Source organism: Rhipicephalus sanguineus, chromosome 11 (genome assembly GCF_013339695.2).
Source record: "Rhipicephalus sanguineus isolate Rsan-2018 chromosome 11, BIME_Rsan_1.4, whole genome shotgun sequence".
Lineage (NCBI taxonomy): Eukaryota > Metazoa > Arthropoda > Arachnida > Ixodida > Ixodidae > Rhipicephalus > Rhipicephalus sanguineus.
Genome location: NC_051186.1, coordinates 99,921,952 through 99,949,496, shown reverse-complemented (window position 1 = coordinate 99,949,496; position 27,545 = coordinate 99,921,952). Strand labels below are relative to the sequence as shown.

Here is a 27,545-nt window from a genome sequence, read left to right as displayed (position 1 = left end):
ATCCCTGCTGCAGAAGTAGAAAGCCAGTGCTGCCAGTGCAACTGGGCACTTGGAAGAAAGGAATCGGGTTAAGCCAGAGGTATTTCCCTATGTACATCGTGTGAGCCATAACCTGAAGAAGGTGGCTACCCATTAAGGCATCCCGGTCGTCTTCTCGCCTCAATTGCGCCCGCGTATCACACGCGATGAGCTGAGGGGTTGTCAGAAGCAGCATAAAAAACCTTTCAGGCGCTGTACACAAGGGGTGGTATATGAGATACCCCTAAGCTGCGGCAACTCCTACGTCGGACAAACGGGACGTTGCATTATTGACAGATTGAGGGAGCATGCTAACAGCCAACTCCTGCGGATGTGAACAATGCTTTGCGCAAGTACTTATTCTTAGCGAAAGGAGACAACAAGCGGCTAGAGAGCTGCTGGAAACATTCTATATCAAGAAGAGAAGGTTCTGATTGTGTCAGTGACACTTCTATATCTTTATATTCGACAGAAATGCGCTTCCTAGATACTGTGTTGGCCTGACCATGGCGCTGTAGGTCTGACGTTCGCTGTTCACGCATGCACGTAAATGTTTTCGTTTTACTGTACCTTTCGTAGTATGTCATTAAACAGTTGGTAGTTGGCGCTTCTCTGTCTTCTATTCTGCACCTCCCTTTTTTCAAGAAATGTATTTCGCGCCTCAGTCGTCTGTACCTAAGAAACTACACCACAAGCACTTAGGTAAGTCTGCATTCGAAGCAATACCTCCACGTAGGCTGCACCAACTGGTGCCGCTTTTGCTCTGAAAAGCTTTTGCTCCCAACCGATAAACGATATCATCTTTGCGGTTCAGGCACGTTCTGAGAATATCGGTTCGGGTTGAATTCTGACGAAGCTTCCGATTTAGGTACGGTTTTCGGGTGTGGTTCAATTCTGGACACCGGTTACCTGTTCGCTTTCAGATCTGCGCTGTCCTTTGCCGTAAAGCACCGCACGTACACAAAAGGCCGCTTCGTAATCTGCACGTGACCAGGCACGTATACGCACGAGGCTTAGCAATAGCGCAACTTAGACCTTGTTTCTACACAGACACGAGGCCGATCCCGCAAATTCAATTACACCGACAAAGGAAACGCCGAGACATGGCCGCTATACTTAGCGGCCGCGGCCGAGGAAAGTCAGGTTCCAAGGGCTATGGTTCTGAACTGCAGGCGTGGTTTGTATACGAGCGGCATTTTCAGTCGAGAGCGTTCCCAGCCTTGAACGTGCACTGCATGAGCGCGTTCCGTGCGAGGATTATGAGATTAACGGAGCGTACACTGAATACCACTTGAAGCATTCCACGGACACTCGTTTTACAATGCACGAGGCGTTTCAGAGGGCATGCCAAAGCAAGCCTTCACGAGCAATTAAAACAGAAACACGAACCATGAAGGCCAACCAGCGGACGTGTGGACGTTGCGCAGAAATTAAGAGCAATTAAGATATTTACATTTCTCGCCTTGAAAAACGCGGTAATTGAGCTCGAAACTGCGTCTGGCGACAGGTAAGACCATTGTATCAGAAGGTAAGCGCCTTCGCAGGTTCATTCTATGCGTCCGTCATCGTATTTAAATTCACGTGTACACCTACGAAATGAGTGTACTTGTGTTAATTGTATTTCTTTTTGTTTTAACCAACCTGCATTCCACGCTATTCATCTCCATGACGTTTACGTATATTTCCTACAGTATTGTGGTAGTAGGTTGGTTATTGCTATAACTAACCTTTTGTTAGGAGGTGCCCCCCAGTAGCACAGCTAGAAATCTTTTTCGAAGGTGTTGGTGGGGGGGGGGGGCAGTGTTTAACCACTCTTTATGCAAGTTCGTACGTGTGTTTGTACGTTTGCGTAAATATATATATATATATATATATATATATATATATATATATATATATATATGGGAAAAAGGTATACGGTTCTAAAAAACTGTTTATTTGTCGACGTTTCAATCGGAGACCGATCTTCATCAGGATGAAGATCGGTCTCCGATCGAAACGTCGACAAATAAACAGTTTTTTAGAAGCGTATACCTTTTTCTATTTATTTTACGGCAACCGAAGACAGACTCTTCGTAATCTACGTATATATATATATATATATATATATATATATAATATATATATATGTATGTATGTATATATGACGAAGAACGACAACGGTGCTCTGGCGCGAGAGCAGGATGCGCGAAGAAGAGAAGAACGAGGTGGAGAATAAGAACAGCCGGCCCACGAACGGGCGTTGTCTCTTGTTTCTCTGTTTCTTCTTCACAATATATATATATATATATATATATATATATATATATATATATATATATATATAGTTGGAAAATTTTCGAGGGGGATGTGTAACCCAACTCCCCCCCCCCCCCCCCCGAAATTTTGGTGTCCCCTAGCACTTTTTTTTAGGACTCCCGATTGCACTTTTATTCTGTGCAAACGTATTCCAAACCTCGCAAATCAATTAAGTGATTATGATTATGCGATATTCTATGTCTCTGGCAAAGTTGTATACAGTGCCGCGCGCGCTACCCGCAGCAGCTCTGTAATTATAGGTGCGAGAGATACGTGTCTTAGGAGTAAAAACATGTGACTTTAGGCCTGTCAATTAGGTTTGTTTATTGTTCGTTGATCACGTCACGCGTGGCACTCGGTCAAAGTCTGATTTCTTTCACTTGGCCCGCTGTTCAAGGAAAACAGCCCATTTGTTGATCGCAACGTCGCTTGGCCAGCGCTACAATCCTGGCATGACAACTCTTTCTCATTCCAAATACGAACGCTTGATAAAGTAGACGGCAGCACGGTCGCTTTAAGTGCAAAGCTTCACACGCGTCATGCCTATATGTGTGGTCGTCTTTCACTTGCGGCACGTCGTCTCGTCATCCAATTATATTCACATTCTTCAATGTTCCTCAATATTTTTATGCAGCAATGAAATGACGAAAAGTAAATCTAGGGTACCAGTTTAATAAAAGTTTGCTTTAAAACAAGGAAGAGTAGACAATGATCTACACATACACACAATGTTCAGCGCTCATTAAAAGTCGTTCCGGAACTGTAGCCACGGTGGTCTAGTGGTTATGACGCTCGACTGCAAACCCAAAGGTCGCGGGATCGTATCCCGGCCATGGCGGCCGCATTTCGGTGGAGGCAAAATGCTAGAGGCCCATGTACTTAGATTTAGGTGCGCGTGAAAGAACCCTAGGTGGTCGAAATTTCCGGAGCCTTGCACTACGGCGTCCCTCGTAATCATATCGTGGTTTTGGGACGTTAAACCGCAGCAATTATTATTGAAGGTCAGTCGGAGATACGAGTGGTCCTTTATAAGCGCTGCACTCGCGTCTAGGGTCCTAACATCGAAGCTTATGTGAGCGTCGTGTCGTCCACCATGCATATAGGGCGCAACACGTAATGTTCTCGAGGCTTAGCCGGCACCAGCCAAAGCTACAAGTAGCCCCGACATATAGGGACCGGTTCATTCTGAAACGCCGGTATGCATCGGTCCCGACGTTCCGCAACCAGCCTGTCCCGAAACGTCGGGACTATAGCTTAAATTTTGACTGCCGCCACTTTAGCCTCAATAATGTTTTACCCATCCAGACAGGTTTCTGTCGAAAGTGTTCGCAATTGAACACGTAAAGTGTGTGGTTGGTCAACAAAATGTGAAGGGGGTGTGTTTTGTACAAGTGACGAGATGGTCGATAGTTTTTTACAAAAATTATACTATAGGTATACTGCTCTAAGCTACGATTGTTTCGCTGCAGGAGTCAAATGGCGCCGAGCAAGCTGCTCGCCGCCATTTTGTTTTTGTTTACACACCAGCCTCTATTGTTCACTCCTCGCACTCACTCTTGGACTACGGTTAAAAGACGCCGTGGGTGACGACGGCGCGAGTTTTCAACGACAATTCAACGACATGTCCACGAACGTGGGCGCAGGTAGCGAAGAAATTAGATTCGAAATGTCAGTGCCGCAATATTTATCAATTGCGAATAGTTTGCAAAGTCGCAGGGCCATTTGAAGCCAGAATGTAATTCGGGCCAAAAATCTATGTAACACGGAATGTCCACATTTGTAGCTCCTTTCAGTCAGTGTTGCAGGAGACTGCGAGTAAAAACAGTATGCTCACATAGCCACACTGATGCCTTTGTCGAAACGTTGGCTGCAGTGCATTCCTTGATCAACTACTAGCTTCTCCACGATTTCAGTTCTCGTGTTACCCTGGACCTCTTTCTTGTTTGAATATCCTTACGCGAGCAGTCATGGGCGTCGGCAGGGGGTGCAAAAGGAGCACTTGCCCCCTCAAGCCGCCCCCCCCCCCCACCCCCACCCAATCTACACCAACGCTCCCACATCCCTCAGCAGCGATGCAACACGGGTTAGCGCCCCCCAAGACAAAATCCTGCCGACGCCCATGCGAGCAGTTCGCTCACGTTCCTTAAGGTCAAAACATATACAGCGTTTTTGCCGGCATTTTCTGACGTTGCGTCCCTCGGCGTCGTCGCATCAACGCCGCCAAACAGGGCGGCAAGCCATATAAGGAGCGTTAAAGGGGTCATGAACCACTTTTGCAAGTAATGATCTAAGGACCTTAGTATCGGAGTTTGCTGCCTCCCGAATCGATTGCCGCAAGAATTTCTCGAATCCGCAAAGAATCAGCGGAGTCACGGGGGTTTGGCGCACGCTCTCAGCGCTTTCTCTCTTTTCTAGTGCCGACGAGCGCACTGGAAGCTAGACAGGGAGGGATGGCACGGGGGTAAGAAGTTACGTCAGCGCGCGTCATGAAACGCGATCGCTCTCCCGCTGTGATTCGCACGCGCGAGTGCGGCTACCGTGTAAAGTTAGCAGACTGAGGAGTGCGGCGCGGGCAAGTGGCGGCACCCCGTGGCATGAAGCGCATCTCATCCGGCTATCGGCCAATAAGCATGCTATGTCTCCGCGACATCAACGTGCAGACGTCCCGCCCACCGACGAGAGTGAGAACCGGCCTCTGTTTGAAAAGAGGGCGCCCGAGGAAACGGCATCTTCGCGCTCCGCTTGTGGCCTTCACGCGGCGCGCACGGCTGTAATATTTTGCAGAGCAGTTCATAGCTGTGTCAGCTTTCCACAGGTTGTGTTTTTTCAACAAGCCTAAGGGGTGCTTCATGACCCCTTTTTAAGGCCAGCGTCAGCTCAGCGTCGCACAGTGTGACCAGAGGGAATGAACCTGACACCTCGTAAAGCAGTGTACAGTTTCCGTCAATGGACCGATAAAAGATATTCCTGATCGTAGCTTGTATGTCTCATTTGCAGTTTTGTGGTGCAAAAAAACGAGTCACAGTGCCGCCGAAAGTCTAATTTTTTATTTGACTTGTAGCGCCAGCTATTGGCATTAAGAAGAACCACAAACTCGTAATATATGGCCTCTGAGCTTGAGGTTGTCGCACGTCTTTGAGGCCACGTATTCGGCCAATACACTCATTCGTGCTAAGCCTACCGATGAACTTGAGTACGACTCTCGGAAAAAGTTCAAAGATATCACGAGCGCTTTGCTGTCGAAGCTTGTAGGGAACAAGCTAAGTCAAATACAAGCATCAGTTGAGAACTTAAGGGCTACACAGTGCACGGCGACTACTTATTAGATCCAAGGCGGGCGGCAGCCATTTTGGCAGCAGCGACGACGCCGTTACGTAGCGGAAGTCGCTGCCAGTCGCACGCTGATTGGTTCTGCGTCCATCGAACTGCTTCCGGCGCCGACGCCGGTGATATCTGGACCACCCTGAGGTGGACCTTTCGGCCACCGTCACTTATGTATCGAGCGTGTCATGTGCAACTGCGCATGCGTATCAACCATGGTGTCCCTTTATATGCGCGAGCCTTACCTGAATAAACGTCTTTCGTTTGGTCGCATTCGCACTTGATACATGGTGTCAGAAGTGGCTCGCTTCCTGGGGGGCGGAACCTGACTTGTTGTACAACGCGGGCCCACGAGAAGATGGAATTAGTGAAGCCTCCGGATCCCCTGCTCCTAGCCGGCAACATCTCGAAAAACTGGGACCGTTTCAAACAGAAGTTTGACCTGTTTCTTACGGCCAACGGAATCTCAAAGGAACCGAGGTCAGAAGCCGCAAAGACAGCTCTGCTGCTGAGTGCTGCAGGTGATGACGCACTGGAGGTATTTAATAACTTACATTTCTGGAGAGCGAAAACAAAGAGGACTATTGCCACAGTTGTCAAGAAATTCCAAGAGTACTGCCAAGAGCAGCAGAATGAGGTGCATGAACGATACCTGTTTCGTTCAAGGACTCAGGGAGAAGGAGAGCCCTTCGAGCACTTTTTGCGAGATTTGCGGAAGCAAGCCCGCAACTGCAACTTTGGGCTGCAAGTCGACTCGATGATCCGTGACCAGATTGTTTTCGGCACCAATGACCCCAAATTGTGAGAGAAGATGATTGGTGAGGAGAATTTGACAGTGCTTAAGGCAGAACAGTTTTGTAAAGCCGCAGAAGTTGCAGCCCTTCGAGATGAGGCATGGACACAGCCAGAAAGCCAAGTTGCGACAGTGAAGCGACGGCCTCATTCAACTGGGTCCAAATGTAGCAGATGCAACAGGGCGCACGAACGCAGGAGATGCCCAGCATTTGGGAAGATGTGTTTTTTGTGCAAAGCAACGAACCATTTTGCGGTGTGCTGCAAGCGAAGCCCTCAGGTGCACGATGTGCGCGAAGACGAAGACGATTTGAGTATTTTGGACGTCAGTGTCGATGCTGTCGGGAGCAAGGCAGAATGGCTAATAGAGGCGCATGTAGGTGGTCAAGCTGTCCTGTTTAAAGTAGACACAGGCTCTCAAGCGAACCTGCTGCCCTATTCAGTCTATCAAAGATGCAAAGAAAAAGCAAGCTTGAGCCCAAGCACCTCGGTCCTTCGCGCCTATAGCGGGCACGTTATCAGCACATCGGAGTCGCCAATTTACGGTCGTCATAAATGGCCGAGCAAGAAATATTGACTTCTCAGTGTCAAAAAAAGGAATCCTGCCATACTGGGACGAACTGGCAAGTGAGGGCGCTAGGACTAGTGTCCAGGTCAGTGATGTCGTGACACCGCAGGTGAGGACGATATTTTCAAAGAGTTCCCGCAGTTTGTTCCGCGGCACTGATGCGTTGCTCGCAAGTACAAAATCAAGTTGGAAGAAGAGCCACGCCAGTGGTGCAACCGCGCGACGAGTACCCTTGGCGCTAAGAGAGCCTCTGCGAGAAGAGTTGCGGCGCATGGAGCAAGCGGGAATCATACAAAAGGTCCAGGAACCAACAGACTGGGTAAGCCCCCTTGTTCTCGTTAGAAAAAAGGATGGAATGCTGCGTGTGTGCATGGATCCCAGGGAGATTAACAAGTGCTTAAAGCGCGAGCATTACCAGATGCCTAGGCGCGAAGATATCGAAGCAGATATAGTCGGGGCCAGGTATTTTTCGCGCCTCGATGAGAACTCAGGTTTTCACCAAATCCCACTAGATGAGGCCACATCCAAGATCTGTACGTTCGGAACACCATTTGGCCGTTACCGATTTTTGAGGCTTCCGTTCGGAATTGCATCCGCGCCAGAAGTATTCCAAAAAACACTGAGCGAGCTTTTTGACAGTATCCCAGGTACAGCTGTATACATCGACGACATCCTAATCTGGGGAGCAACAGCAGAAGAGCACGATGCACGCCTTAAAAATGTTTTGCAACGGGCCTGCGAGGCCGGCCTGACGTTTAACGCTACCAAGTGCAAGTTTCGGCAGACCGAAATTGACTTTCTAGGTGACGTCCTCACGTGCGACGGCATCCGGCCGAACCCGGCGCTTAGCGCGTCCCTCAGTGAAATGCCGTTCCCTACGGACAAGGCAGCAGTCCACAGAATGCTCGGCGTCGTGAACTATTTCGGAAAATACCTGCCGAACCTGGCCGAAAAAACAAAGATTCTGCGCAGTCTAATCAGGAAAGACACGGTGTTTGAACGGACTGAAAACCACGCTAGCGAGTGGAAAGCGATATGTCACATGCTCAGTCAGGCGCCAGTTCTCGCTATCTTTGACCCAGCGAGGGCAACGAAATTAACAGCTGATGCATCAAAAAGTGGACTGGGGGCAGCTCTTCTGCAGCAGTATGGTGATAACTGGCGACCGATAGCGTACGCTTCACGTGTGATGACGCATGCCGAACAAATGTATTCACAAATAGAAAAAGAAACCATGGGCATCACCTTTGCATGCGAAAAATTTCGTCACTTTGTGTATGGCCGCAAAATTATCATTGAGACAGATCACCGGCCTCTTATAGCCATCGCATCCAAGGGTATCGGAGATATGCCACCGCGACTTCAACGCTTCTTCCTTCGTTTGCTGACATACGATTATGAACTCCGATTCATTCCAGGAAAGCAACTGGTCCTTGCCGACATGGTGTCCAGATCGTCACGGCCAAGCAACGAGGAATACGCAGGCTCGACAGAAGACGTCGAAGTCCACGCAGTCGCTGTTATATTGGATTTGGTGAGCGCTAAAACCCTGAACCGCTTAGTGGTAGAGACTGCAAAAGATCCGGAACTGCAAGCCGTTAGTCGTTACGTCGAAGGACAAGGAGGCGACAGCCTTGAAGGCCCAATGAAACCGTTCGCTTCAGAATTGTCGAAAGTGCAGGGAGTGCTACTGAAGGGATGTAAAGTAGTAATCCCGAGATCCATGCGGCCGGAAATGCTTAAACGCATTCACGAAGGGAATTTAGGCCTGAACAAAAGTAAAGCAAGGGCGCGCAGCTTAGTGTTTTGGCCCGGACTGAGTAATGACATTGACAATATGTTACGAAGCTGCAGCGCATCCCGGAAGCACGCGTACGCGTAACCGAGCGAACCGATCATTTCGAGACCAACGCCGCCTCACGCGTGGTACCGGGTGGGCGTGGACCTTTTCAAATACGGGGGAAATTCTTATTTGTGCGTCTTTGATGCCCTGACGAATTTCCCAGAAGTGGAACAGTTGAGTGACACTACGGCAAGGACCGTGATTTCCAAACTGAGTGCTATTTTCTCAAGATATAGGATACCTGTAGAGGTGTGCACTGACAATGGGCCCCAGTTTTCTTCTCATGAATTCTTTCTTTTCGCATCCAGGTACGATTTCAACCATGTAACATCGAGTCCCGGATTTCCCCGCTCCAATGGACTTGCCGAGAAAGGGGTGCAAATTGTGAAAAGAATTGTGAAGAAGACGTCGGAAACCCGAGATGACCTCTGGCTGGTTCTTCTGGCCTATCGCACTGCTCCTCTTGAAGATGGTCGGTCTCCAGGAGAACTCCTGCAGGGAAGAAGACTTCGCACTCCCCTACCAGACTTCACGCAAGAACCCTGCTCCCCAGTATTCAAGCGAAACCCACCCGACGCGCGGACGAGAACTTTGCCGCCGCTAAAGAAGGGAGATGTCGTCCGGATTAAAGGCAAACAGTGGATTCGAAGAGCCCAGGTCGTTGGCAAGCTAGCACCGCGGTCTTACCAGGTAGTCACTGAAGACAACCAGCTGCTGCGGCGCAATAGGCAGCATCTGCTCAGGACGCGTGAACCTTTTCTGCTTGGCACAACTGAAAGCAGTGACTCGGACAACGAGGACGCAGCCGAGAGAAACGAGCTTTCGCCACCGTGCTCAGCCGGTACGGCTTGTACACTGCCAGCGGGGACAGTCGGCACGTCCAGCACAACAGCAGCGCCGGCTCCTAGGCGATCAGCACGTCCAACACGTCAGCCGCGTCGGCTGTACTACGATGCTAATTTTCAGCAAGTGTGTTAAGTTTCTATGCAGTATAACTTCCCATAAAGAAAGGAAGGTGTATCGAGCGTGTCATGTGCAACTGCGCATGCGTATCAACCATGGTGTCCCTTTATATGCGCGAGCCTTACCTGAATAAACGTCTTTCGTTTGGTCGCATTCGCACTTGATACAACTTATAGCGTCGACGCCGAGTGACGCCGAGGAACGAAACGGCGGGAAAACGCCGCCAGAAACGCTGAATATAGTTCGGCCTTTAAAGGGACACTAAAGGTAACTAACAACTCGGCGTGGACTTTTCAAATACCATTCCAGAAACCTCGTAGTGCTTCTTTCGCGTTAAGGAAATTGTTTTGAAAGAAAATCTCGTTTCAGTGGTCAGCGCAATTCAAACCACCCGCCTCTGAAGGAATCCTGGCTTAAGGATTTCCCAAAGCCGCCTTTATCCCTTTATAGTCGGATACAACTTTAGAAGTCCGCGGCATTTCCTCCTGAAAGGCGGATGCACATAAGCCACCACCAATGGGCGCGCACTCCGGACTGACGTCATGAGCCGGGCGGCCGGTGACACCGTCTTAGAATGAGGCCTGCTTGATGTGCTGTAGCTGGCGCTAGTCATCAGGAAAAGGAATAGCGATGTTAGAGTGCATCAAAGAAGCGTCCTATATGTAGGACACTGGGCATAAATGGGTTAAGTTGTATCCGAGTATAGTGGACGCTACGCCAGCGCTTTCCGTTCGCTGGCAACATTGCGCCTCCACCGGAAACGCATACAAGACTACCTCCTGTTATGCTTGTATTCGTATACTTTGCTGTGCGCTGCTGCTTGAAATGTAATACGATGTTTTCCGCCGATGGAATAATTGCAACGAAGCGCTTGATATTTGGACACTGCCGCGTAGTGCCGGGAAGCTGCGTGCAATCCGGGCGTCAGTGCCGCCGCCCCAGGTGCGTGTGTGTATTTGTGCTGGCGCTATTGAGTGAGCCTTTGTTTACGCTGCTGGTGCGCGGTGCCGCCGGAATGCGACACGATCAACCCATATATACCGTGAAATCTGTGCGCCCCGCCTTCACTTGTGGGATCCACATCGGACCAATGTTCGGGTCCTCCGAGGAGTCGTGCAGAAGGCGCCTGACGACTCACTTGGCTTTGAGGCGCGGAGAGGGACGGTTCTCGAAAACAGCCATAAGAGGTTATATGTAGCCAGGGCTTAAAGTCAGGAAGGGGCCCGGCCTCCCCTCCAGTCTTTAAGGAAGGGATCGGCCCTCCCCTCGGCAGGTCAATTATAGCACTGCGGCACCCATTTGACAAGCTCTAGAGTTGAATTTTTTTTGGCAGTAGTGCTTTGTGGACAGGAATTTCAGCTCTCTAATTTTTTGAATAATGGTTTAATCACTAATATTTCGTTGATGGGGCATCACAAAAAGAAAGAAAGAAAGAAAGAAAGAAAGAAAGGAAGAAAGAAAGAAAGAAAGAAAGAATGAAAGAAAGAAAGAGGTGTCATCGTACTACTGGTGCACAGGTCACCTGCACAACTAGTACGCACATAACGAAATAAATAACGCACATTATATACCCTTTTTCTCGTGCATACTAGTTGTGCAGACGACCTTGTAGCACAATGTGCCAACGATACTGTAATCTGCTGTCCGGCGTACATATTTCCCATTGGGCCCGCCAAGCGAGCTCACAATGTAAAGCGAATTCATTACTCGTAGCCTTGACATCAAGAAGACAAGACTTTCGGGCGCTCACGAGCCGCTGACATACATCTCGCATCTTGACGCCTCCTGTGACGAGCGTCAGGTGCAAGGGCGGCGAAGTGGCAACAGAAAGAAATGCAAGGCGCGTTTAAAGGGTCAAATGCAATAACTTTCTTCCTTAAAAGAAAAAAAAATATTTCATTAGACATTCTTCGTTACTTAGTAATGAGGACTTCTATCAAATGAAGTATCATGAGGATTTTTACTTGGACCGCGTATGTACAATAAATATGGTCAAATATGCAATAAATCGCACATTTTCTCTGATTTCACAATTTTGTTCGCGAAAACGAAGTCTGTTTCACCGCTAAACATTTTTGTACGAAAATGCACTTTCCTAAAAACCACACCAATCTTAAGATTGCCTCGGGAGAGTTTGAGTTAGCTTAAAAAAATCACAGCATATCCACGGGGTGAATGATGATGAGTGGGGCGAAGCTCCGGAGAGAATCATGGGTAAACCGTGAAACTCTCCCGCGATTTTCACCCAGTACATCATATAAAGAGTGTGAAACACCGTGTACATATTAAACGTAAACTTTTATTGTACTGCTGGTTTACGTGGTTCCTTCATTATCACCGATTTGTGATCGGTGAAATGCAGGGAAAGTGTGCGCTCCCAAGCGAAAGAGAAAGCGCGCCAAGAGCGAGCGCCTTGTCTGCCTCCATCCGCCGACGAGCGAAAGAGAAAGTGCGCCAAGAGCGAGCGCCTTTTCCGATAGCAGGCATCCAATGACATGCGCCATTCGCATAGGCGTATCTACCGGGGAAGCAAGGGGGGGGGGGGCGCCAGCCCTCCCGCTGAGAAATGTTAGGGGGCGGAGCCCCTCACTTTGGTAGCCTGCAGCAGTCGCGGTGGCTTGTAACAAGGCAGTGGGCTCTGCACATTGAGAAGCCCAGCTTTCAAATTTGCCCTGTAGCTTGATCTACCTCAACAACGAGATGATCAGCGTCCATCGTTTTCTGGACTAAGAAGGCTGCCCACCTGCGAAGGATTTTCTGTTCCTAATAATGTTTATTTCTTTCTCTCTACCTCTCTGTCAGCAACGATGAGTTCAGAGAGTTGTATACGCGCAAAAACAGCTCAACGTCGTTATACTACAACTGAAAGTATCTGTTATACACATATGAATCCATCTCACCCGCTGCTATAAGTAGCCGCTGCCAAAGTGATTGGTGGGCAGCCTTCTTGAATTACGTTCAGAATGAGACCCTGTCTGGCTATTCCACCAAAAATTTGGTTATTGTTCCGCACAGTAAGGCGCTGCTTATTATGCATACTTCATTTTAACGCCTCGAGTTCTCGCAGACTTGTGACGTCGCGTAACAAGGGGGCGATTTTATGACACACCGGAAAACGTTGACGAATAGCGAAGAACCAATGACGAACAATACGCTGTATTGAAAATAGTTTATTTTTTAACGTAGCCATGCGTAAGTAGTAATTACGCGGTGGATCACTTACGCGCCATTTGTTGCGTCGTGTTACGAGCAGGTTCTGTGAGCATGACCCAGAAAATTTCGACCAATCATTAACAGCTAACGACTTATACGGAAAGAAGCAATGCCGGGCAGTTTAACGTTATAATCGCCCTCATTTTTTTCAAAGAATGTTTGAGCTTGCACAGTTTACGTAGGCTGTTTACTTGGAGTAGCCGGAGGGGAGCAGTAAAGAGCCACGTCAACGCTTTTCCGTTGACCCCCCACCCAAGCTGGGAGAAGTAGGAGGGCAAGGAACGACACCTAGCATATACATTCGTAGTCATTTACAATCTGATAGTATACACAACCAGCTCAATATTGTTTCTATAAATATTAATCGACTGAAATTGGTCTTCTTCTTTAGAAAGACTTTATATTAGAGGGCTCTAACAGTAAAGAAAATGGCACGCGGCTTATTCTGAAGACTTCTGCGAAGTAGCTTGCTTTTTCAGCCACATGTCTTGTTTAATAAGTGAGAATATAAGGTGCTAGAGCCATATCACGTTCTTCATACACACCGTATTTACGACGCAAAACTGAGACTGAAGTTTGCAGAGTAATGCTCAGATGAAGAGCAAGTTAAATGTGGCTGTACTTTTTAAACATGGCGGCAAATTTCCAATATGTTATTAAACACTACTGTGTTGTCGCGGTATAGGGCGGCCCAGCCTGGACAATCTCTTTGTGCAGATTCTTTCTTGATTGCAAACACCTCTATGAATATAAAAAATCACGCCAAATTGAAAGGAAATGCAGTTCTCTCTCTCCCTGTATATATATATATATATATTGAGACGAGGTTTATTGGCGATGCGTTCCTGTGGTGACGCTTTGACCAAACACAGCGAGTCGGGGCAGAGCACCGTCCAGAAAGATGCCAGCGACCAGCAGCGCGCGGCGAGTGTTCGCGATACTGTTGACCGGCGGCGCGTCTTCTTCTTCACAATTCGCCCCCGCCGAAAAAGAGCCATCCTGGCGACCTAGGAGTCTGGAGGCAGAGGGCTGTGGTATGGCTTGAGACGTGCCACGTGGACGAGGTCACGTCCACGCCGGCGCATGTCGTCAGATGGGGAAACTGGCTCAATGATAAAATTCACCGGGGATGTTTGCTCCAAAACACGGTAAGGCCCTTCGTACTTTGGGACGAGTTTTGAGGAAAGCCCAGGAGTTTGGTAGGGAACAGCCAGCCACACAAGAGATCCAGAGGAATAGCTGGGACTTCGAAGTAAGTCGGCGTTGTTTTCCTTCTGGCGCTGTTGTTCTTGTGATGTAAAGGTGCGCGCGAGTTGGCGGCACTCTTCCGCTTGTCGGGCAGCTTCGGACACAGGTGGGCATTCGGAAGCGTCCGGAAGATATGGTAGGAGAGTGTCGATGGTGTGCGAAGGTTCGCGGCCATACAGGAGGAAGAAAGGTGAGAATCCCGTGGTAGACTGTGTCGCGGTGTTGTATGCGAACGTTATGAATGGAAGAACGTGGTCCCAGTTACAATGATCAGATGTCACGTACATCGCGAGCATGTCACCGAGGGTGCGGTTGAATCGTTCGGTGAGCCCGTTAGTCTGCGGATGGTATGCCGTGGTCCGTCGATGAACAACGTGGAATTCGGAAAGCAGAGCTTCGACGACTTCCGAGAGGAAGGCTCGACCTCTGTCACTAAGGAGTTCCCGAGGTGCGCCATGTCGAAGGATGAATCGGCGTAGGAGGAAAGACGCTATGTCCCGCGCTGTGGCACTTGGCAGCGCAGCAGTTTCGGCGTAGCGTGTCAAATGGTCCACAGCGACTATGATCCACCGATTGCCACCCGGTGTCATCGGAAGTGGGCCGTAGAGATCTATGCCGACGCGGTCGAAGGGGTTGGCAGGGCACGGAAGTGGCTGCAAGGCTCCAGACGCGCGTGAAGGCGGTGATTTGCGACGCTGACAGTCAGGGCAGCACTGAACAAATTTTCGTACAAAGTTGTACATGCCGCGCCAGTAGTAGCGATGGCGAATGCGTTCATAGGTTTTGAAAACTCCGGCATGGCCAGATTGTGGATCGTCGTGGAAGGCAGCACATATTTGTGATCTTAAGCTGCGTGGAATGACCAAGAGCCATTTACGGCCTGCGGGCCGTAAATGATGCAGTGGCCCAGCACGTGCGGTAGTGTCTCGCGCTGATAGCCGCAGGTCCGGCACCGCTGATCTCGGTCTGGAGGGCCCCACATGACGGCGCCGTTCAGGGGAAGGAGGTTCAGGCGCGCACGGTGGACGAAGCGCCAGTCGGCGAAGTGGGTGTAAGCGCCGCTACGCATGAAGTGCGAGCTGGCGCGGTCCGCCGACACGCACGCCATCACCTTCCCCTGGTTTGGCTGGGCGTGTAGGGCGCGGTCACGGTCAGCTGCGAGCACCTCACGGATCGACCGCATGACGCGGTTCCGATGCGTCGACGTGATGGTAACGTCGGCGCAGGTGAGGGTCGTGTTGTCCGGCGCGATGGTCCAAGCAACGTGGAGTCGACGGGAAGCCTTGCGGGCTTCCGTCCAGACCGACCGGAGCTGCGTTGCGGGGGTGCGGAAGACGCCCTCGATGTCTCCGGAGAGGTAGGCCTCGAGCTCCGACCGGGTCGCCTCCCAGCCGAGACGCGCCGAGGCCACCGCGTAGGCATCGGAGAGGGCCATGTCACGCAGCTCCCGGTCCGCCGTGGTGAGCAGTTTGAACGCAGAGTCAATGCGACACACATCGCTTAACTCCGCGGCCACGGGGATGGCAGCAGCTCCGCCGGCGGCGCTCCCGTAGATGTAGTGGGTAGAGGCGTTGACCGGCAGGTAAAGCGTCCTCTTAACCAGGGGGCGCACGGCCTCGTCGAGCCGTCGCCAATCGGTTTTCGAGTAGACGCCGCACCTCATGGCGAAGTTCAACGCCGGATAGACGAAGGTCCGTATGGCGTCGAGCCTTTGCCAAGGCGCCAGCATGGACGACATGATGGCGCGGGCCTGGGAGATGGCGTTGTCAATGGTAGAACCCGTGCCGGAAGGGATACGGAAGCCCACGGGACGTCCCAGGAAGCGCAGGGGCTCGTTGTCCTGCAGAGAGGAAATGGGGACGCCCGACACCGTAAAGGTGGTGGGCCTCATCCCGACGGGTGTGGTACCGCACATGTGCAACGATGCACACTTATCGGCACGACAGGAGATGCCCAAGGACTGTGGGATGGTTGAATAACGCCACGGCGTAGCATATCTTCGACCTGGTCGTTGATGACGCGACGCTCTGCAGCAGAGACGCGGTACGGTCTTTGACGCAACGGCTGGTGCGAACCGGTGTCAATGTAGTGGTGGACTTCCGACGTGCGGCCCAACTGCGGCTGAGAAACATCGAACGAAGTCGAGAAGCGTTGGAGAAGTCGAAGAAGCGCGGCGCGTTCTTCGGCAGTCAGGGTATCGGCGATTGAACTCGTGAATAATTCACTCGACGAGCCCTCCGGTGTTGAAAGGGCAAGAAGGTCGCTCGAGTCAGTATGACACGATTCGTCTGGCATGTTCAGAAAGAACGAAGAGTCAAGCTCTTCCACGCGACCGAGACATTCGCCGACAAGCAACGTAACCGGTGCGGAGAGGGGATTGTAGACAAAAATATTGCTGTGGCCGGCAGCGATGTCAAGAGCAGCAAAAGGCAGTGGGACGGCTCTGCGGCTCAAGAAGGTGTCGGAAAGTGTGAACAAGACCGTAGCATCGTTGAGGCCACCGCAAAAGACAGGGACAACGGCAAGTGAGGCAGGCGGAATGTCGGTGTCCTCGCGCACGACGAGTTTAGGCAGCTGAACAAGAGCGTCGTGGAATGTCTCTGCACACAGCGGCGAAAATTCAACTTCAGCGCGTGCACAGTCGATGACGGCATTGTGACGTGATAGAAAATCCCACCCGAGGATGACGTCGTGCGAGCAAGCAGAAAGAACTATAAACTCTACGACGTACATAGTGCCTTGTATGAATACGCGGGCAGTACAGGCTGCGAGAGGTGTGATGTGCTGTGCGCTGGCCGTGCGTAGCGACAGTCCAGAGAGCGGCGTGGTCACTTTGCGTAGTGAACGGCAGAGCTTGGCGGCTATAACAGAAACGGCTGCGCCGGTGTCTACAAGGGCAAACGAAGGAACACCATCGACAGATACGGCAACTACGTTAGCAGGAGAAGTGCGAGGACTTGGGCAGTTCGAAGATGGCGCAGTTCTTGCCTCTTGAACTGCGGCGTTTAGTTTTCCTGGTTCGAGGGTCCGGGTCGGCGACGCATTGGGGAGAGCGATCGCCGTCGAGGAGATGGTGAGCGGCGCGACGGAAAGGCAGGGAGGTCAGTGTAAGCATCCGGTGGTGAGGGTCGGGTAGGAGATGGGCGCATGGGATGAGCGCCGTATTGGAACGGCCGGATAGCGTCATTGGATGTTTGAAAGCGACGGCGACAATATCGCGCAACGTGCCCTGGAGTACCGCAGGCGTAACAAATGGGGCGATTGTCAGGAGTCCTCCAAGAAGTGCTCACTCGCGGCTCGGCCCAAGATGTAGGAAGAGGTGCAGATTGGTGGGAATATTGCTGCATAGGTGGGTAAGGCTGCCGGGGAGGCCTACGCACCACCTGGGCATACGTAAGAGGTGAGGCTACGGGTTGCATAGCCGGCGCATATGTAAGAGGCGCGGCCACGGACTGCTGATGGTGAGCGACGGGAACGGCTTGAGCGACCTCTTCGGCAATAACAGTGCGGAGCGTTGGCGGCAGACGAGAGGGCGGCTCCTGTGTGAAGGGGACCAAGGAAAGTTGACGAGCAACTTCTTCGCGCACGAAGTCCTTGATCTCCTGAAGCGTCGGCGAGTGCTCGGGAACAGTACCAAGACTCGAGAGCGAGTCGGCGTGCGATGAAAATGGCCGAGTCAGGGCGCGCTGCTTCCTCAACTCGTCATAACTTTGACATAAGGTGACGACTTCCGAAACAGTGCGAGGATTCCTGGCCAGGAGCATCTGAAATGCGCCATCGTCGATCCCTTTCAGGATGTGCTGAATCTTGTCAGACTCAGGCATGGCGGCGTTGACACGGTTACAGAGATCGATGATGTCTTCAATGTAACTCGTGAACGTTTCGGCCGTCTTCTGCGCTCGAGTGCGCAAGCGTTGTTCGGCGCGAAATTTGCGGACAGCGGGTCGGCCAAACACTTCAGCGAAAGACGTCTTGAATACTGACCATGTCGGGATGTCGCTTTTGTGGTTGTGATACCATATTTCGGCAACGTCAGTGAGATAAAATACGACATGGGTCAACTTGTCGGCGCCATCCCACTTGTTGTGCGCGCTCACCAGTTCGTAGTTAGTGAACCAGTCTTCTACGTCGGTCTCATCGGCACCGCTGAAAATCTTGGGGTCCCTCAGCCGAGGAACTCCGGTGCCGCTGCCGGACTGGGCGGACGGGGCCGGTTGGTCGACGTTGGTTGTCATGACGGGCGGAAGTGTTCTGCTTCGCAGCTCCAGGTTCAGTTGACGGGGACCCTCAGCACCCTCCACCAATTGAGACGAGGTTTATTGGCGATGCGTTCCTGTGGTGACGCTTTGACCAAACACAGCGAGTCGGGGCAGAGCACCGTCCAGAAAGATGCCAGCGACCAGCAGCGCGCGGCGAGCGTTCGCGATACTGTTGACCGGCGGCGCGTCTTCTTCTTCACAATTTATATATATCTGTGTGTGTGTGTGTGTGTGTGTGTGTGTGTGTGTGTGCGTGCGTGTGTGCGTGTGTGTGTGTGTGTGTGTGTGTGTGTGTGTGTGTGTGTGTGTGTGTGTGTGTGTGTGTGTGTGTGTGTGTGTGTGTGTGTGTGTGTGTGTGTGTGTGTGTGTGTGTGTGTGTGTGTGTGTGTGTGTGTGTGTGTGTGTGTGTGTGTGTGTGTGTGTGTGTGTGTGTGTGTGTGGCGGACAGAGTGAGCGATGCCAGCCCCCCACTCTCGCACGAGTTGGTACGCCACTGGCCATTCGCATTATTGGGCGTGAGGCCCACCACTGGAGACGCTGGCGCTGCAATGGCTGTGACGTTCAGGATTGGATCACGTGACCTCGACTCGCTCTGGATTTTTATTATTTGTTTTATTTGCATCTTTCTCGATTTTTGGGTCACGGACAAGATGATGATTTTTCGCTCACAACGAACGACGCCGTCACTGACACCGACACCGGCATTTCTGCGAAACGAGCTCTTTGACGCTATCGCGTTAAAAGAGGAGGGCAACGCCACCAGCTCCACCGCTTCTTTCTTTTCCAAATTCTCGGTTTTATTCCCTCAACTCTATTCTATGTTATTATTATTATTATTATTAGAATATTAATTCTAATTCGTTTATACCTCATTAATTCAACAAAGGTTGAACTTCAGTTTCAAATTTGCATTTAAAAACTAACTGGTTCTTGGCCGATCCCCCAGTGTGGGTATGAGCCACTGCTTCTAGGGTCTATTCTACGCTTACTTAGTCTTCGCACCACTAGTGCGCAGCTGCTAAATTTTTTTGTTGTTGTTGTTCACCCCACAGTCGCAGAAGTGGGGCACTTAGACACTTCGATTCTTCCCCGTGGAGCCCTTTGTAAAGTTGTTGATTTTTTCACTGCAGCTTGTTACGGTCAAGTGGCGTGCACAATGGGCCTTTTTCAGGTCCGAAGAGCGCCTCTAGTGGAGATCGCTGAAATCGAAACTGAGGGTCCATGGCCTCCGAAGTTGCCCACCGCGTGCCGGTAGATATTCTCGGAGGCCTGGTATTTTTCGGGAAAATTTGCAAATCTTACACGCCAGGTGGCGCTCAGTCCGCTCCTGTTGCCACACTGTGACCCCCAAAAAACATGGCGCGCGTGTCGTCACCGCCGCCGCGCATGCGCAGACTACCCTCCTGAAAAAGGCCCATTCGGGCATCCAGAGACATTACATTAACGCTGAATTTTCTCTAAATTTCAGTTAGAGCGAGGTTCGCGAGCCAGCAAAGCCCGCGCAGCAATATAGCGTGGGCGTGCGCAAGGTTCCCCATCAGGGAGGGCAAAGGTTCATCGCAGCGCCCCCCCACCCTACTAAGTCAATGTGTGGGGCAGATTTCGTCCCCTCCCCTCTTAGGTGACTAGAAAGGTCAATGTACGGGGAAGATTTTGCGCCCCCCCCCCCGCTTCGGTGATGATTAGAGGGGCGGCCGCCCCCCCCCCCCCCCCCCCCCCCCGCTGCCCACCCTGTGCGCATGCCTATGGGTATTAGTTCAGTGTCGCTTACGGTCCGTTCGCTGCGCACAGATATAGCGGCCCGACCCAGTGCAGAGAAAGATTTCGTGATTTGACGAGCGTGTCTTGTCGAGACGCTGTCAACTTGGCTGAAAACCGACGGCGAAACCAAGTAGAAGCGCTACGCGCCTCGCACGCACAGTACGCTCACCTCTACGCGCTTGTGCATACATCGCTAGTTGATCGCTAGCACGTGCAGGTCAGACTGGAGCGTAAACGAAGTGTCTATAGGCTCTTTTAGCTGAACGTCGCTTACGCTCAGCCCCTCGCAGATGTATCGTCCGGAGAGAGTGCAGGGAACTGTATAGATTTCGCGTTTTGACGAGGCGCGGTCAGCTTGGCTGCAAAACGACGGCGAAACCAAGTGGACGCACCTTCAAGCTCCGGTCAGTTGGCTTCACGAGCTGTGCGATAGATGCATTTTACGTTCCGCCAGCCACACAGTCGTTCTGCGCACGTGCACTGCAGTTCATTCAACGTGTTTGTGTGTTAACTGAGTCACGCGCACTACAGTTGCTACAGTTTCTTCATTTATGTAGCAGCCGTGGTTTCTTCTACGCGTTCGTGTGCATTCATCGGTTTGACCGGAGCGGATCGTCAATGGCCAGCTAAAAGTGCCTTATTTCGGTTTAGAAAAAGTTTATTTCATCGTAGGACGTTACGAACATTTAGAAACAGTGTCCGTACAACAAGAACATTAACATACACAAATGACGAAACACAATACACATAAAACGTTTAAACAGAAATGTCGAAGTTCACAGGGTGTCCCTAATGCATGCTACTAAGAACGTGCATGCGCACACTTATCACAATATATACAATGTACATTAAAATATACATACACAGTACACATGACTTGCTGAACATGCCAGCAAATATGTACAGCATTATGTACAGCGTTATGTACAGTATATTTTATGGTACATGTAATTTACATAATTTACAGTTTGAGCATGAAATGTGTATATACAAGAACCTGCATGGCTACGGGGATATGCATACACAGAAATAATAAATACAAAAAGATTTTATGCAATATTATTCACTGTGTGATAACCTGGCTACAAGAACCAGGTCAGATGAAAAGCTAGCCGCACACGTCCATTAACTACCGACAGGAAGCGGCATGACCATTGCCGTAGAAATTCCTCTTCCCCAAGGAAGAACAATTCCTCCGACAAAGAGGACAGCAGTTCCGAGTACAACCGTTCCAAAATTGGAAACAGAGCACGACGACGGTGACCCGCCGCAACAGCCTCGCGCCTGTTACGCCACAAACAAAAAGCCCCCGCAGCAATTAGAAGGCGTGCAAAGAGAGAGAGAGAGAGGAACCTTTATTGAAGTAGGTGATGCCCCTTGTTCCCACCGGGCTGGTCGACATCCCTAGTCCGGGATGTCATTAGTCGAAGCCGCCGCCCGAGCCCGCTGGACCAGAGTGCGCTGTTCCTCTAGTCCTGAGCAACTGAGCAGGGTCGCCTCCCAGTCCTGTTTGGTGGGGTTGGGGATTGGGGTTAATTTTGGGTTGAGTTGGCAGGCCCAGACCATATAGTAAGTGTCGGCCACTGCACCACAGTACTGGCACTGCCCACGTATTTTTGGGTCGTAATGTTTTAGTACCGCTGGACAAAGCAACGTGTTTGTCCTACGCGAGCAACGACCAGATGTGACAAAACGATTAACTTCTAGGCCACGGAAACCAGTGTTAACGGCTCTCCAAAATACCCGTTCAATTACACATTGCTGCAGCACATGCTGGTTAGACTCTTGTAGCGGACAGTTCGGACAAGTGGAAGATGGCACCATGCCCCACCTCTCCAATCTGTCTCGTGTTGGGAGTACTCTCCATCCCAGCCGCCACATGAAGTTGCGGAGATGGCCAGACAGAAAGGATGCCGTTATCGCGCTCCACGAGACACGGCTGGAACGCGTTAGACGGGCTGGAGGAACCAGAGGGAGCAGCAGCGCCGCCGTTGTGTCTACAACACGGTTTTCTAGAATGTTTACGTCTGGGCAAACCTGCTGAGCGTGGCGATAAAATGCCACTGCCGTGGAGTAAAATGCAGGCATGTTAAGTGCTTGCGGCGCAGAGTTAAGCCGTGTTCCCGGTAACAAATAACGTATCTTAGTTCCTAAGAAATAGCAGGCAAGATCACGCGCGGGGCACTGATCACCGTGTAACAAACGAAGCAAGGATCGCAGAGCAAGCAGCCGGCAGCGAACAGACACAGACGGGAACGCGAATCCACCCCTGTTACGTGGTTGCCCAAGCGCAGCTCGGCAAACCAGCTCTGGTCCACCTGACCAGAAAAACAAGCCAAGAAGGGATTGCAACGACTGAGTTATTCTCAATGGAGGCTGTACGACATGAGAAATGTACCATGCACGGCCGCAAAATACAGTCTGTGCTAAGTACCTTCTTTCCAACAGTGGTAATTCGTATTCTTGCGCTTCCCGGACTTGTCGTTTTACATTCTCGAGAACTGAAACCCACACGGAGGCTGATATACCGCAGTAGCCATAATCAAGCCCCAGAATGCGAATAGAGTCGCTTTTTTGAAGACCGAGAAAGGGACTTAGGCAGATATCTGGAGAACCAATGAACAAATATCGACATTTCGAAAAATTTAATGCAGCACCTGAAATAGACCCGTACTCAGCAAAAAGCCGTAGGCAACGGGATAAGCTGTCCTCGTTCTTTAGATATAACGTGATGTCATCAGCGAAAGCTGTCACCTTCACGGTATCACTACCAGGTAGTGGAAGGCCTCGAATATATGGATCATTAGGTAGGGAGCGCAGGAATGGTTCGAGGCTGAGTACAAAAAGTACTGGGGACAGAGGACAACCTTGACGAACTCCGCGGGTAGCAGGAAATGGGGCACTTTCATAGCCATCAAGAAACAGCGTGTTGTGTATATTGCTGTATGCGTTTCTGAGAAGCTCAACGAACTCTTGCGGGAAGCCAAACGCCACCATTGCGCTAAATATGTAGCTGTGCTCAAGGCGATCGAATGCCTTTTCTTGATCAAGTGAAACCAAGAGTCCACGTGCTGATCTCGCCAACGTGTACGCAATTATATCACGCGTAACAAAGGAGAGACTATGAGTTTCTCTTCCAAAAATCGAGCACGCCTGATGATGTCCTATTAAGGAAGGCGTCAGGCTTCTCAAACGGCGAGTGACAACTGCTGAAAAAGTTTTGTAATCAACGTTGAGAAGCGTAATTGGTCTCCATTCCTCTGGGCAAACAGACGATGGGTCATGTTTAGGTATTAACACAATTCGACCATCGTGAAAGCTATCAGGGAAATCAAAGTTCACGAAGCAACGGCAAATAACAGAAGTGAAAGTGGCACCAGTGTCATCCCAAAAGGTTAAATAAAACTCAACGGGCAACCCGTCCGGCCCAGGAGCCGAACCGCGCTTCATGGAAGACAATGCCTCTTTCACCTCATCAGCTGACGGACTTGCACAAAGTTGTGCAGCTACCTCTGGTGGAACCTGAGGCAGCCCACTAAACATTGTGAATGTCTCGGCGGTACCATAATGCGTTGACATTGTCGTACGAGCCATGTTTTCAAAGTGAGCTATGAAAAGTGATCGATCACGCGCGGGTGGCAACGCAGCGGGAAGGGCTCTGGCGGCCTGAGTTCCCAACGGACTCAACTGTCTGAGATGCGAGCTTTTTGCAAAGCGCAGAACCTCGGGGTGAGCACATGGATTACGTCTGCAACGCCAAGCAGCCGCCGACAACGACGATGCGGCAATAAGGCGTTGGAAACGTCCCCGTAACTCTCGCTGCCATGAGCGCATCAATGGAGTTAGTCGATCCACCCGAAGAGCAATGCGTAGCTTTGTGGCGGTGTCCGCTAGTTCTTCCGACATACGGCGTCTGAGAGCACGCCCTTCCACTGAGCAGTGTAAACGCCACCGTACCTTGAGCGCGTCCCTCGACTCGGGACCGGAACCGAACAGGGAGGCGCGCAAAACTCTAGACAAACTGGAGCGCGAACGCATGTCATGCAGAACGCGGATGTCAAGACGCCATGGTCTCACTGAGGAAGAAAAGGGAAAGCAAGCCTCGAGCACCACTGGTCGATGGTCAGAAATATAAACAGGGGATGATGGTAATTGTATCACATCAGATCGCGACACACAAGAAGCTAGCGCACGTGTGACGTAGAAGCGATCCAATCGACTAGACGATGAACCACGCCGCCAAGTCCAGGCATATTGTGGTCCATGTACTAGTCTGTACGCATCTATCAAACAGAAGTGCTGGACCAGGCGACGGAGCTCGCGTGCGTTCCACTCCTATCGACCCCATCCCGGACCCTGCACGTCAGCTCCCGTGTCTAATACACAGTTAAAATCCCCGGCGAGTATGACATGCCGACCGTCAAGAAAATGCACGTCCAGGTCACGAAAAAAAATCGTTAGACATAACTGCTTGAGCTGGCCGATAGATACACAAAATGCGTAGCCTGAATGACGATAGGACGCAGTCAAAAGCCAGAGAACGACCTATCCCGTCATAGAAAACGTGATGATCTCGCAAGAGAGTTCGGTTAAAAATAATGATTCCAACTCCACTAAAGCGAGATGTCGCGAAAGAAAAGTAACAGTCCAAGTTAAATGTGCGTTTGAATGTATGAACGTGGCCAATGGTAAAAAAATTTGTTTCTTGTAAACACAGAACATCACAATGCTCTGCGCGAGCTACACTGATAACTTCAGCTTGTTTGACAGGATTACGGAACCCTTGCACATTTAAAGAAATAATTTTCATGGTGTCGGCCATATTGAAATGTTAAGAGTGACCTTACTGACCTGGTCGTGTTGTTCAATTCGGCACCCCGGGGTCCGGGGGACATGCAGTGCACACGCTACACAACACACTTCGGCCCTCTAGAAGAGGGTCGAGGTTTCTGTACCGGTAGGGGGCCGGCACCCAGGTGGTCTGGCAACACAGGCTCGGGATTGGTCTTCAACGGGTTGGCTCAATAAACGAGCAGTTCGACTACAGTTGCAACGCTATGGGCTTGTCATTTTTTACAGTTTCTTTGGCTGCTGGGACTCGGAGTGGCTATCTTGGGTGCCGTCCGAGCTGGTGCCAGTCGTGTGCGCACGCTTGACGTCTCGCGGGACAAGCATCGCCACATAACATCCGTCTAGGCTAGGGGAGAGCTCAAAACTACTGTCCACTCCTAGGCTGAAGCTGCTTTCCGATGATTCAGGTAGCGGTAGGGCTGCAGGGTCAACGTTTTCTCCACCAATGACCTTGACCGTTGGCTGCTTGTCGAGGCGCGTCAGTGAAGAGTTCCCACGGCGCCTTGCAACTTGTTCAAGGAAGTCGCGAGCCTGACTTTCTGAAGGAACCGATGTGGTTGGCTCAATCGGCTTTAATGCTGCACCTGACGAAACGCCAGCGTCCGTACACTTCGGAACGTCTGAGACTACTGTGCACTCAGCCGCTGAAATTGAGGATGGGGCCGGCGCGTCGGTCCCTGCATGCTTTTGCTTCTCGGCTTGAGACGCCGGCAAACATGGCTCGTTGTGTTTGGCTGAAATGGGCGCCACGTCAACCGTGGTGTCACCTTTTGCTGTCAGCGAGGCTGGCAAACATGGCGCGTTGGGATTGGCCAAGCTACACACGTCTCCGTTTACCATAGCTTCAGAAGGTGAAGCCCTGAGTACTTCGTCCGCAGCTCCAGTTTCTCGTTCAGCTGTTACCGCAGGCGACACAGTCGGTAGAGGAGGAAAGGTCGCCGCAGCAGCATCCGAACACGAACGCAGCACTGGGCAGAAGGTAGTGGGGTGACCATCTCCACAACGTCGGCACGGGTGGTCGCAACCTTCGCTTTCGTGCCCATGGACACCGCAGCGACCACAGAACGGTGCTGTGCACTGTGCACGATAATGGCCACTTGAGCCACACCGACGACAAACACGTTGTAGGCCGCGGTAGTCAAAAGTGACTCGATGACCAGAAACTCTAAGGTAGTTGGGGACGGGATTCGTTGTGCTCATTTCCATCCGAACAAAACGTGTGCCTGTAAGGACTCCGCGTCTTGCGCTCATGAAGCCTGCGTTTACAGATAGCACCTTGCCGTATGGGGACAGAGCTTGGACGAGGACTTCGTTGGGGACGAAGGACGGCAGGAATAGGTAGGCGACGTTAGTTACCTGCGGGCCAACAGGAACGACGGGAATACGCTCGCCACCGATGGTCAGGTAGCCAGCGTCGACAATCAGAGTCATGGAAGCTGTTGTGTCGTGCGACCCCTGGTGCCATGCTGAGACACCAGTGCTGTTGTGCTTTCTATTCATGCTACTGGGGGGAGCTGGGTCTCTGCCATGCCTCTGTGCTACCACCAATCCGGCGTGGTCATGCCGGTCATGTGACCCGTGCCTCGCTGACCAATAGCCTTTCTTCTCTCTCCTTAAAACCGCCTGCAATAAACGCGGGAGGGCAGTCTCCCGTCCGTCTCGCCGAAGCTTGGTCTCTGCGCCGTCACTCCGCGCGCCCTCCCGTCGTTCGGCCTCTCCGTCGGCCCGCCGCGGGTTACGCCGCGCTCCTGCCCTACACAACACATGGCGACGAGTTACTGAACCCGGTTCAACAGGCGACGCCAGGAAGAGCACGACGTAAGTGACACTCACCTCGAGTCGCATTTCTCCTGCACGTCGGTGCTTTGTCCTTCCTGCTTGCTACATTGGCGTCGACCTGACTTTTCTTTGTTCCCGCTCCGGCTCCCTCTACGACGCCAATTCCTGCTTGAGCCTTCTGCCTACCTCCTGCACACATGGCGGCCCTTTTTGCCAACCTTCCTCCATTCCTCGACGTGCCCGGCACGCCTCCTATTCCGTGGCATAAATGGAAAAAAATTTTCCAGGTACACCTGAAGGCGGCCGGCGGAAGCGGCTGGGAGGACGAAAGACGCGCGTCAGCACTTCTCAGCGCGCTCGGTGTCGAGGGCCAGCGGAAATACTTCGCCGCGCAGGAGCAGCTCGAAGCTCAAGGCGTCCAAAATGCTCCGCACACAGCCAGCACGCCGGCGGCGTTGGGCACAGGCGCGGTGTCGACGACGGAAGCGGCGACGGAGTACGACACGTTGCTACAATTCCTAGACGGGCTCTTTGCCGAGACAACTAACGTGCTAGCCGAGCGGCACCTTTTCACGAGCCGCGAACAACTGCCCGGCGAAACCTTCCTCGAATTCGTCGCAGCTCTCAAGGA

General features: G+C 51.4%; 2 protein-coding genes across 2 annotated transcripts in view; both read right to left on the bottom strand.

The window, feature by feature from the left end:
- Positions 1-27,545, bottom strand: part of LOC119373402 (kelch domain-containing protein 3) — a 536,457-nt gene that overhangs the window by 209,752 nt on the left and 299,160 nt on the right. The window lies entirely within an intron of this gene.
- LOC119375286 (uncharacterized) lies at positions 10,373-16,155 on the bottom strand. Its single transcript, XM_049411218.1, has 2 exons — positions 15,142-16,155; positions 10,373-10,408 (listed from the first exon to the last, which is right to left on the bottom strand). Exons 1-2 carry the CDS (start codon positions 16,153-16,155, stop codon positions 10,373-10,375), a joined length of 1,050 nt encoding a protein of 349 aa, XP_049267175.1.

Coding starts and splice junctions, on each gene's coding strand:
- LOC119375286 (XM_049411218.1), bottom strand. CDS start 16,155: ATGAGGCCCACCACCTTTACGGTGTCGGGCGTCCCCATTTCCTCTCTG. Junction 10,409..15,141: donor TCATTTACGGCCCGCAGGCC/GTAAATGGCTCT, acceptor CCTGATGACTAG/CGCCAGCTACAGCACATCAA.